The 12,374-nt window shown below is 46.0% G+C and overlaps 1 protein-coding gene across 3 annotated transcripts in view; it reads right to left on the reverse strand.

The window, feature by feature from the left end:
* Nucleotides 1-379: 379 nt before the first annotated feature.
* Nucleotides 380-12,374, reverse strand: part of Fam20a (FAM20A golgi associated secretory pathway pseudokinase) — a 55,203-nt gene continuing 43,208 nt past the window's right edge. The window contains exons 4-11 of one of the 3 annotated variants that reach the window (XM_036194455.1): nt 12,226-12,304; nt 6,480-6,572; nt 5,560-5,675; nt 4,924-5,104; nt 3,494-3,603; nt 2,780-2,861; nt 2,261-2,320; nt 380-1,030 (exon numbers count right to left, since the gene is read on the reverse strand). In XM_036194455.1, coding sequence (XP_036050348.1) covers nt 766-1,030; nt 2,261-2,320; nt 2,780-2,861; nt 3,494-3,603; nt 4,924-5,104; nt 5,560-5,675; nt 6,480-6,572; nt 12,226-12,304 — 986 coding nt within the window. In that variant the 3' untranslated portion in view covers nt 380-765. Of the gene's footprint in view, nt 1,679-2,260; nt 2,321-2,779; nt 2,862-3,493; nt 3,604-4,923; nt 5,105-5,559; nt 5,676-6,479; nt 6,573-12,225; nt 12,305-12,374 lie in introns of all 3 variants that reach the window. The other 2 variants (XM_036194456.1, XM_036194457.1) reach the window with 2 other exon arrangements.

Below are 12,374 nucleotides of genomic sequence, written 5' to 3' on the forward strand. Positions count from 1 at the left end.
TGGGGTCGAACCCAGGGCTCTGCACCTGCTAGGCAAGCACTCAGTCAACTGTGTGAGCCACACAACTTCTTGGTTACCAGCTCCTCATTTGATATCTTGTCAGATTGAAGTGTCCCTTAGCAAATTTACCTTTAGTATTTCCAAGAAGCAGCTGGAGAATGGTGGGGGTTATTGTATTCAAATAGTGTTAGGGACTGGAATGTCAGTACAAAGGGTGATGATGATGATTATTATTATTATTTATTTTTATTTTACATCAACTTGAGATTTATAGATTTTAGGTTTGCTTGGGAGATGTGAGGTGTTTTTTTTTTTTTTTTTTTTTTTTTAATGTGGACCAGGAAGTATACTGTACCTGCATATACAGTAAGGACTTGGAAGAAACCAGTTATCCACTTGATGTTCCTTTATTTACATGGTATAGTAAAAACTTCCTGGGAATAGGGCCTCCACACCTTCCAAGCCTGGCCCAGATCCAGGTTTCACAGTGTGCTCAGAAGGTAGTCTGTGGCCTTGACGGAGCCAGAGCTTGCTAAGAAGATAGAGCCCCAGGCAGTGCACTGTTAAAACAGTGACCTCCATCCAAGGGTAAAGATAAGGCTTGGTAGATCCCACTTGCTCTTTCGAAGCATTCCTGCCTCCTCCCTGAGCTCATGACTTGGCCTCCAGCACCCCAGGGTGCAATGGGGCAGCAGGGGCCTACACACCAGTACCCACTGCTGGCTCCAGTTGTGTGTTCTGAGGTTTCACCCTTGGAGCTAGCCGTTAGCTTGTGAGATTAGCCTGGCCTGAGTCTGGAGCTGACTGCTGTGCTGGGCTATCAGCTATGACTCTCTGTTCCCCATGGGCCTCTATGCAGTCCTCTACTGTCTTAAGGATGATTTGGAGTCTGCGGTCCAGGGCCAACAGATGAGGTTCTGTGAGGACAGGGGCAAGGTGGTCTTCCTGTAGTGACTCCCGCATCACATCACTGAGTCTGTATTCAGCCTGAGCCAGCAGCTGAAGGTGCTTAAGTGTTTTCTTTTTTATCCTGAAGAGACAAAGCCAGTGGAACCAGATCAGCAAATTAAGGAAAGTAGCTTAGCCTGCACTTGCCCAGTACCCACAAACAGCTTTTGCAGCTGGTATTCTTGGGAGATTTTATTTCCAGGCAAACACATTTCAGTGAAAGCCACGTAGAAAAAGAATTAATAGTGGGTAACAGCCTTCATCCAATTGTCTTTAGTCAAGAGTTGCCAAGCTATTTGCACTTGTGTGTGTGTGTGTGTGTGTGTGTGTGTGTAGGGCAGAGGGCAACTTGGACTTGGTTCTTTATACCATGTGGTTCCTGGAGATCAACTCTAGTCTCTCTCCAACTCTATGGAGAACCCTAGTAATTGTAGTGTTATCCATGGTGATGCCAAGCTGTATGCAGTTACTCTGACAGTGATAACAGAGTCAAATGAATGTCACTTAAGTTTTTTAAGATTTAAAGTTGATGGAAGAAGCTTCCAGTAGGTGAATGAAGTTGTCTGTTGTCTCAAAGTCCAACCTCCATGTGCCAACTTCGGAATGTGTCGGGTTCTAAAAGCACAGGGATGACAAGTGACTAGGTCCATTTTGACTTTAGAGTTTGGACTTCTTTCAGACTCGTACAAGCAGTGTAACAGCAGATTTTTGATACAAATGACTGCTCATCCTGTCCGGGAGGAGAGACACTTAAATTAAAGCAGTTGACTTAGGCCACTCACATTCCAAGGGAACAAATGGGATGGTTTTGTTAGGTCTGAATCACATCTTTATAATTAGCGGTAGCTAAGAGGAACCTAATGTCACAAACCTGGCTGAAATGCCAGAGATGCAGAAGTAGGTGTTCTTTAGAGAAGGAGCCAGAGTTGCAGTCTGACCCAGCTTTCCAGACTTTAGTCAGGGTTTGGCTTAGATGGTGATGAAATAGCAATTTTTAAGAGCTTGCAAGAGGGCCAGGAAAAGTGAAGGGCTGATTATTAATATCAAAGAGCATTGATATCTGCAAAAGTGGGTGATTATTTGAGTGGGTTAAGGGTTCAAGTTGGCAACTTTAAAAGATCAGATCTTAACTTGTTTTCTGCTACAGGAGATGTCACTGGGAAATGGCTTCGCCGTGGGAAGCAAGGCAGCTCACACCATTCTGTCCATAATGTCCTTGACCAGGGAAAGCTGACGAAGGCTTTCAGAGTTGGGTTGCAAGCAGGATGAAATGTCTGAATGGCCCTGAATACTTCATAGCATGGAAACTTACATGCAACACTGTGAGAGAGGGGCCAGGATGGAGATTTCGTCCTGGGAATGTCGTCCGAACCTAGGAGAAGAAATGGGCTTCAGCAAGCCTAGAGTCTTTAACACTCTGGATGCTCTCTTCACTAACCCTTCTTTGAATCAGTTGGGATAAGGTGCCAGACAGACTTTGCAGCAGCTGTCTCAATAGCTCCCTCAGTCAGGTCACAGAAGCCTCTTAAGTTACAACCAAGTTCCTCCTGCCTCTGCAGGCCAGCCGCTGAAGCTAAGCCATGCTCTCTGTACCTAGGAAAGTAACAACTAGTGAAAAGACATGGGGAGTTTCAGCCACTGGTGAGCACAAGAGCGCTCTTACACTAGAGAATCAGTGGTACTTAGCAAAGAAGAAGGTTTGTGGAAAATAGGGTAAGATGGAGACAGGTCTGGGCAGTGCAGGTCCTCCTCAGGGCCTCCAGTGTCCAAAGCAGCCACAGGAAACATGGCTGGAGATGGGGAGAACTGGGACATGGGCACTGGTGCTTACCCTCTGGCATTATCAAGATGAATAAGGTACCCATCATCCCCAAACTTGGTGAACATCTCATAATGGTGGCGGTCCATGTTTCCTGCAGTGGAAGGGAAAGATGAGAGCAAGGGTCTGAAGACCAAGGATACAAAAGATCCTGACCTGCCTTCTGGGGATGGAACACAGGAGCCTCAGCATGGGTCACAACCAGCATTTCTAGGTTTTTTACTTCCCTCCCTTCCCCCAGCTTCAGCCTGGCAGCCTACTGAGCAGAACTACGCCATTGTACCTCTTGTACATATCAATGTTGGGCTTTCTCAGCCCACACAGCCTCTAACATGGAGCCTCCTTGCCTGGTCACAATGTGATTAGATGGTAGAATTACTAGCTTGTGGAGCTGTGGCCTTGCTACATACTTATTTCTCACCTTCATACTGGCTTCCTCTCACTGAGTGAAGAGAACAGCTTCAGATCTGATGCCCGTTTGGGCCTTATGGCAGGGTGGTGTATCTGCCTCGCCAGTGGCAACCCCTCCAGCACCTGTGCCACCCACCCCCTTCCAAGAAACCAGGGCATGTTAACTTTGTTTCCTTGGACTTCATTCCCTGAGTATAAGGGAGATGCAGGGCTATTCACCCTCCTGATCTGGGCTGCAATTTTGCTAAGGTCTCCCAGAATCCTAGGCAAAGAAGAGAGTGCAGTTCCGCCAGTTGCCCTGCGTGGGGTACCTACCGATCAAGAAGTCAAAGATGGCCATGTCGATGATGCCGAGCAGCCTGTTGCTGCTGTTGTATGGGTAGATCTGCTTTACTGTGTCACAGTAAAGGGGGTTGAGCTCCCACCTGAGGGGGAGAAGAAGTCCTGGGGCTGGAAAAGCCAAGATGCCAGGGTGTTGGGGGCCCTCTCCATACCATCCCCACCCTCCCAAATCCCTACTTCTCCAAGCCTGCCCTGAGCTAGTGATCTCAGGATGCCAGGTGGTAGCTGGCTCCCCTCAGGAGGACCCTGAGCAAGGGCATCTGGGAAGGGAGGTTGCAGATTCCAGGTGGTGGGAAGGTTCAGAGTCCTTTGACTTTGCTGAATGCTAAGTGGAAGGCTGGGGTGCCACATGCTAGGGGGTGTTGCAGAGCAGGTGGAAGGAAGGAAGGCACCACACCTGGTTGCTCTTGGTTGTCCAGAACTACCACACCCCCCACAACCCCCCCCCCCCCCTACAGACTGGCCTCTGCTACACATGCCCTGCCTTCACACAGTCTCACAGAGCCATGTCTGCCAGAAATTCTGTCAACTTTTCTTCCCATCAGACTGTTGACTTGCCAATGGACCTGTTCATTGAGTCCACTCATTTGGCGTGTCTACTCTGTTAGATATGCTAGGCCCTGGGCATACAGTCAAAGGGTCTTGCTTTGGGTTTCACTCCCTCAGCTCTTGTGTTTTGTTTTGTTTTTTTAATTCTTTTTTAAATTTTTTTATTTTTTAAAGATTTATTATGTATAGTGTTCTGCCTACATGTGTCCCTGCAGGCCAGAAGAGGGCACCAGATCTCATTACCAATGGTTGTGAGCCACCATGTGGTTGCTGGGAATTGAACTCAGGACCTCTGGAAGAACAGCTAGTGCTCTTAACTGCTGAGCCATCTCTCCAGCCCTCTTGTGTGCTTCTTTATTGAGATATGTGATATGTATGTGTATATGTATATATGTTCATGTGTGTGTGTTCACATGTATGCGGGGCCTGAAGTTGATGTCCAGTATCTTTTTCTATCCCTCCCCACTATTTATTGAAGCAATGTCTTTGCTGAACCCAGAACCTGCCAGTTCTCACTGGTCTATCTAACCACTGTATGGTGGGGATCCAGTGTCTCTGTCTCTTGCATGCTCAGATTATAGATGGCTGCCATGCCTGCCTGGCTTTAAGTTTTGGGTATCTGAACTCTGTTCATGCTTATATGGCAAGCACCTCCCCAGCCCCTCTATGTGGTACTTTGTTATAGAATAAACACCTTACAACCTAATATATGAGCTACAGGGAGGAACATTTGATCTGTTGGTCCTAGCATTGCTAAGAGGATGGAGGTAGCTGTTAGGGTTTAGTTGTGGCAACTCTGAAGAGCTGGACTGCAGGGTCCTGGGCATGGTGTTCTGGTCAGCAAGCCAACTCACTCCTCTTTTCCTGACAGTGAGTAGGAGCGTATCCAAGGGTTGGGCACAGACAATCTGGGGGCCAGGTTGAGGGACGGCAGGAAGGCAGAGAGGGAACCCTCCAGCAGGTGCGGGTTACCGCAGACAGCATACTCAGTCTTGCACATATACGGACACTTGGCGAAGAAGCACACGTTGTTAGCTGGAAGTTAAGGGAGGAGAAAGAAGTAAAGTGGGGGCTCATAGGTATGCCATCTTCTGCCCTAAGAAACCCTTAAAGGTAGGATGGGAATTTTGAACTCCCTTCTTGGGAAAAGGCTGTTTGGCCTAGAAGATGCTACTAAATGGAACATCTTGGGTACCAAGTTTCAAATGTCTCAGAGCATCCTATCATGTGATGAACATTCTTTGATAGGCTAGATGGATAATCTCTGAGTCCTGAGAGGCCAGCAGTCCTGGGGATGTGTCTCACACACCTTTTTACTGCCGTAGTTTACGTTTTAGCAGACATGGGTGGGAGTGTTGGATGGCAGCACCCTCCTGCTCCAATAACACCTGTGTTAATGGCAGAGCTCAGACCACTGTTGCACACAACAGTAGACAGGATGCCTTCCTATATACTTAACACCTAGACTATGGCTCTCGCTGATACTGCACCTGGAGAGACAAAGAAAACACTCTGCAGGATTTCATTCTTGGTGACCTCTAGGATTTCCTTGGTGACATTCACTAGCCTCCCCACTGTTGGCGGCACCCGTCGAAAGTCCAGAATCCTGGAAGAGAAGAAGCCTTGTTCAGATTTGAGGGGTAGTCAGGGACTGCGGAAAAGCCCTATATCTGTGCCAACACGTTAGAACCTGACAGTGTGTCTGAATATAGCAGTGGTGTAGCAGCTAAGGACGTTTCTGCTGTGTGGACCCAATCAAGACCAGGGCAAATCCTACCCTGAAAGTTATGCAGGAAGGGATCCTTCTTCCATTGAGCTCCTGGGTGAATGCTCCCACCAACCACATGGTGTCCTGGTCAATATGTCTCAGACTTGAATGTGCATACTAGTCACTTGAGGAACTGGTCCGAATACAGGTTCTAATTTTGCGGCAAATAGTATTGCATTTCTCCAGATCAGGAGTAGGACAAAGGTGATGTCATATCTACCATGACAATGTGATTGTCTTCTAAGTTGTCTCATTTTTCCAGGTGTAGGGGTGTATATCTGTACTCTCAGCATTCAGGAAGCAGAGACCGGAGGATCAGGAGTTCATATCTGTCCTTAGCTATGGAGTGAATGAGAGGCCAAGCTGGGCTACATTACAGTCCATCTCAGCAACATATATATACACACACTATAGTATATATAGTATAGTAAAACTATATAAATTGTTCATTACATTAAAAGGCCTTATGTTTTTAACCTAATAGGCGTAGAAGGAGAAATTAGTTCTGAAGACCCTACACTTGAGGTGAAGAGATGAAAAGCCAAGAGTAAGTACTTCTGAGTTCTTCCCAAAGGTCTGGGAAGCATCCCCTCCCCGGGGGATTGGCCCTTGCAGTCTGTCATCTCCAGAGGCCAGACCTACCTGTCCAGGTGGAAAGCTGCGATCTCAGCATTGTGTCTTTGAAAGTCTATGAAATAGAAGTAGTTCTCGGGCGTCTCTTCCTCTCGCTGCTGTCTGGAAGGAAGGAAGGAATCACGCCGTGGACTCAGCCTTCCAGGGTAAACCCGAGGAGAAAGCCTGTCTGATGCTTTTCATGTGGGTGTAGATGGTGGACCCACAAATTAGGGCTGGGCCTCTCCCTTCCTGAGCGGGGAGGAGACATGCAAAGTAGGAAATGGCAGGCTTTTTATAGGCACCATTGTTGCCAAATTTCCTGTTTAAGCACTGGGGAGTAATGGCTGATTTGCCCCCCAAAAAAAACCAAGGGAAGAAAACCATGTATTCTTGTGTGTTAGTTGGGGCTTTATTAAAAGTGATGGTGGTGGGGTTTGAGATGCCCAAGTATGAAGAAAGGTGAGGTGTGAGCTAGAACGCGGCCAGAGAGTGCTAGAGAACTTAGTATGATTGTGAACAAGGACTGGAAAGGTATAGGTCTGAGGGTGAGATACAGGCGACAGAACTCCTAGAAACTCAGGTGTGGCTTGAGAATGGGCCCAGCTAGAGAGCTGAGGGAGGCCGACATAGATGAAATCGATCTGGTCCCATTTTCAAATCGCCAATGGATTCACCACCCTGCAGAGTGTGCTGGGAGGTGTGGTTCGATGTTAGGGAAGCACTTCTGGCATCCTGGGCTGACTTCCAGCCTCCGTACTGACTTCTTTTGTAATAATAGATGGGGAAGGATGATGATCTTCGAGTAATTTTATGGTACAGAGTGTGACTCTGTTCCAAAGACTGGAGAAGCAAAGGTAGGCATAAACAGAAGTAGAGCCACAAACAGCCAGCCTCCACGCGCCAAAGAGTAAGGCAGACTGCCAGAGGAGCACAAGCCAATTCTGCAGTGAGGCTGCGGGAAGTAGATCATAGAGATGCAGCCAGGTCTAGTATAGCATCCAGAACTGAGAGCATTGCTGGGTGCTGCGTGTCTGTCCCCATTCTCCCATAAGAATATAAATTTTCTCAAATTTTTCATGTGGGATATGATAGATTTGAAATTGGAAGGTTGCTGGGCAGTGGTGGCACATGCACGCCTTTAATCCCAGCACTCTTGAGTTCTAGACCAGCCTGGCCTACAGAGTGAGTTCCAGGACAGCCAGGGCTACACAGAGAAACCCTGTCTTGCAAAACAGAGCAAAACATAACAAAACATCAAAACCAACTAACAACCAAAAAAAAAATAAAAAATAAAAAATAAAGGCTATTTTTACTTGACATCACTGACTTTTCTATTTTGAGCACTAAAGAAAGTACGTTTCATGTGCAATATGTTGTACATTTTACAGTTTGAAGTATCTCCTGTATAGTTGTAAGTTTTCCTGTGTCCCAGCAGGCTGGCAGTTGGGACAAATCTCTCCCACTTGCGTCCCCCAAGTAAACACACAGAGGCTTATAGTAATAATAAATTAACCCATAATTCTTATCTATGTTTAGCCACATGGCTTGATACCTTTTCTTAGTTCTGTCTTGTCATCTTGCTTTCTCCATGTCTGGCTAGTGACTCCAACTCAAGCCTTCCTCTTTCCAGAATCCTCCTCATCTGCTCGCCCCACCTATACTTCCTGGCTACTGGCCAACCAGAGTTTTATTAAACCAGTACAAAAGCATTATCCCACAGCACTTCCCTTTTTCTGTCTAATCAAAAAGGAAGGTTTTAACTTTAACATAGTAAAATTACATATATAGAACAGTTATCAAGCAAGAATTACAGTTAGAATATCTAGTCTATTTGTATTTGGCAAAATTAAAATATTCTATCATCTATCCTAAATTTGTGAGTCTAAACTTTCATATCTAATTTATCTTTTATCATAACCAAGGAAAATTATAACTAGTCTTCAAAAGAAAAGGAAATGATGGGTGATACTGTTCTGTATGCTGTGAATATGTGTTGCTCTGATTGGTTGATAAATAAAGCTGTTTAGCCAATGGTGAGGCAGAATGAGGTTAGGCAGGACATTCTAACTAGGGGGAGAGGAAAAACCAGATCAGAGGAGACCCTGCCAGCCACTGCCAGGGAAAAGCAAGAGGTAAACGTACTGGTAAGCCACAAGCCACAAGCCACGTGGCAAAGTATAGATGTATAGAAACGGGTTAATTTAAGAAGTAAGAGCTAGCTAGTGAGAATCCTGAGCCATTAGGCCATACAGTTCATAATTAATATAAGTCTCTGTGTGTTCATTTGGGTCTGAGCAGCTGTGGGACTGTGGGCCTCGGGAGCCGGGTAGGACCAGAAAAACTTCAGCTCCACCTGGGAGTCAGTGAGATGGTTCAGTGGGTAAAGGCTCTGCCAACTAACCTGATGACCTGAGGTCTGCTCCTGGGTCCCACATAGTGGAGGAAAAGAGCTGACTGCTAGGAGTTATCTCTGACTTTCACACGGGTGCTATGGAGTTTGCACCCAGTCCCAAACAAATAAACAAACAAACAAATGTAAAAGTCTCACCCTCATGCTTAGAATGTATACTTTCCAAAGACAAATTTACATTCTTGTTGCAAGGGGACAAATGCTTTTCACTTTAACTTACTCAGAGGGAAGACATGCATACATTTTAAAAGAAAAAGCAATACGTTAAAAAATGATACTGTATTTGGATTTTGAACTAAATTTCATAGAATTATGGATGAAACTGTGGTGGTATTGTGTTCCCCAAAATATTGTGTCACCCTAATAAACTGATCTGGGGTCAGAGAACAGAACAGCCACTAGATACAGAGGCCAGAAAAATGGTGGCGCACACGCCTTTAATCCTACCACTTGGGAGGCCGAGATCCATTGGATCTCTGTGAGTTTAAAGCCACACTGGAAACAGACAGGCATGGTGACTCATGCCTTTAATCCCAGTAAGTGAGCCTTTAATCCCAAGAAGTGATAGCAGAAAGCAGAAACGTAATATAAGGCATGAGGGCCAGGAACTAGAGCTGCTTAAGCTTTTAGGCTTTGAGCAGCACAGTTCAGCTGAGATCCATTCTGAATGAGGACTCAGAGGCTTCAAGTCTGAGGAAACAGGATCAGCTGAGGAATTGGCAAGGTGAGGAGGCTGTGGCTTGTTCTGCTTCTCTGATCTTCCAGTATTCACCCCAATACCTGGCTCTCAGGTTTGATTTTAATTAATAAGACCACTTAAGATTCATGCTACATGAAACTTTGTGTTGTATCTTCTCTCCTCCTACCTTTTTGCATTGTTTCATTTATCAGTGTTCCTTAGGTGGCCAGCTCTAACTGGTATTCTCCTATGAGTACTCATAATTTAAAATTCTGCTGGCTAGAACCCCATTGATGGAGCTTGTTTAGGGGAGCATGATGTTAAAGAGTCACATGCCTGATGGGGTCTCTGCCCGTGACTGTATGCTCCCTGCTGTGGCTCTGACTTAAAAGCACAGCCATTTGGGAGGCTAAGACAGAAAGATGACTTGAGCCGAGGAGTTTGAGACCAGCCATGGAAAGACTGCATCTCTTAAAGATAAAGACTTAAGATGCAGGGCCTGGGGAGATAGCTCAGTCTGCAAGCAAGAGGACTGATGTTCAGTCAGAACCCATACTAAAAAGAAAGTCTGGCTTTGTCAGTGCTGGGGAGGCAGAGACACTCCTCTACTTGGTGAGTTCTAGGCCAGTGAGAGACTCTGCCTCAAAGAACAAACAAACAAACAGGACTTGAGGAACGATGCCCAAGGCTGTCCTCTGGCCTCCAGACACATGGAAACACCTGCAACCACACACACACACACACACACGCACACGCACACGCACACGCACATGCACACGCACACATGCACACGGGGGGGGGGGGAGAGAGAGAGAGAGAGAGAGTGTGTGTGTGTGTGTGTGAGAGAGAGAGAGAGAGTGTGTGTGTGTGTGTGTGAGAGAGAGAGAGAGAGAGAGAGAGAGAGAGAGAGAGTGTGTGTGTGTGTGTGTGAGAGAGAGAGAGAGAGAGAGAGAGAGAGAGAGAGAGAGAGAGAGAGAAAGAGAGAGATAACACATAGACACACACTTGCACATGTGCACACACATAATATGTTGACTTCGGTGCTCTGTATGTTTGGCTATGAGATTCTCCTCCTGAAACTGTCTTTTGGAAAAGGAATGTTTTTACATTCAATTTCTTGCAAAGTTTACTTTATCTGATGGAGGCAGGTTCATCAGCTTGTGGGATGGTTATGAGCCTCACTGGCAACTGGATTAGACTGAGAACAACCTAGGAGGTCAGCAAAACACGTCTTGGTGTGTGTATGATGGCCTTTCTAGAGCCAAGTAGATCCTAATATGATAGCATTTAGGGGAGGCAGTGCAAGGAAGAGGCAGGGGTAGGTCATTGGGCCCATCTTGTCTCGATCCCACCCACTGTGCCCTTTTCTCTGCCTGCTGAACACTATGGTAAGAACTGTTTTTGCTCCAACACCCCTTGCCACACACACAATGGACTGAACCCTTGAACAGATGATATTCAAATGTTTTATATCACTGAATGGTTGTATATTTAAAAATCAAGTAAACAACTTGGTTTCTGCATTTCTGATGGAAGAAACTCCTTATAGAAAGGGTTCTCAAGGTTACTTGGGCCTTGGGATCATGGGGTTGGGGCTAGAGCAAGCCCACTGGACTCAAAGAGTGGGACTGAGACATTTCATCTGTTCAAGGTTCCAAAGGGAATCCAACATGCAGCATGTTGACTCCAACCCTGTACTTAAAGAGGTGCTTTTGTTCCCTAATTCAGAAGACTGAGACACATTCAGTGCTCAGGTCGCTAGGCTCCACCACCACAACCAGTGACTGCTATTCAGCAGGCTTCTTGGTCGATTGGCTGCAAAGTGTGGATCTAAGTCAACACGAATAAACAGCACTGGAAGGCAGAAAGCTCTGGAGGAACACGTGACTTGAGCAACAGAACCCTTTATGGGGACATTCTTTCTTATGCATGTCATCCATAAGAGAACATTCTACTGGCCAAGACCTTGCACTCTACTCCAAGAAACCCAAACCTGTGGTCCGGAGACCCACTGGGGGCTGGTAGCACACACACATGCATACATTCATGAATGCATGCACATACCAAACTCTGCCATCATTTTACTCATGGACATGTACTATAAAGTCCAAAGACATGGACGCTGTTGTTATGAACAAAATATGTTAATGTGTACATGTACAGGACTTCATAGCAGCCTTTCTCATCATTTAGGTTTTCAGTCAAAGCAAGTATTGTCATGTGAAATAAACTTTGTAATGCCAAAAAGAGGGTGATTGTTGGTCCTTGGTGAAGGTGAGGATTCATTATAAGTAAGAGCAAGTCAGCTTAGCAGTCTGGCTGCTTGGCTGTAATTCTTGGGCCCACTGTTTGTGATGTGGAGTCTGGGGCGATCTGGCTTCTTAGAGGCTTGGTGTATTCACCTCAGTGTGGACATTATAGTTACACTTAGGTCAGGAGGTTTCATGAGACTGTTGATGTCCAAAACCACAATTCATGCAGCATGAGCAACATGGATGCTACTGAGGGCCCAAGTCAATAGTAGGAGTAGCTATTATTGTTTTTAATTATTATTATTGTCACCAAAATAGTTCCATGTGTGGGGCAGACGGGAATGAGGACACTAGGTTACCTTTACTACCTTTTGGTCAATGCTCCCCCAGGGTTGCCACCAGGGGCATGGTGGTGAGGAAGACTTCACTTACCTCATGGGTTTGAACATGGCTTTCCCAAAGTCTGAGAACCTCAGAACCAGCTTCAGGTGGACCCCACTGGGTTTCACAACTGTAAGGGGTAGAAGGATGATATCTAAGCCCAGGATTGTGGCACAATTCATAAATCCAGTCTTTTTCTG

Source organism: Onychomys torridus, chromosome 8 (genome assembly GCF_903995425.1).
Source record: "Onychomys torridus chromosome 8, mOncTor1.1, whole genome shotgun sequence".
Taxonomy (NCBI): domain Eukaryota; kingdom Metazoa; phylum Chordata; class Mammalia; order Rodentia; family Cricetidae; genus Onychomys; species Onychomys torridus.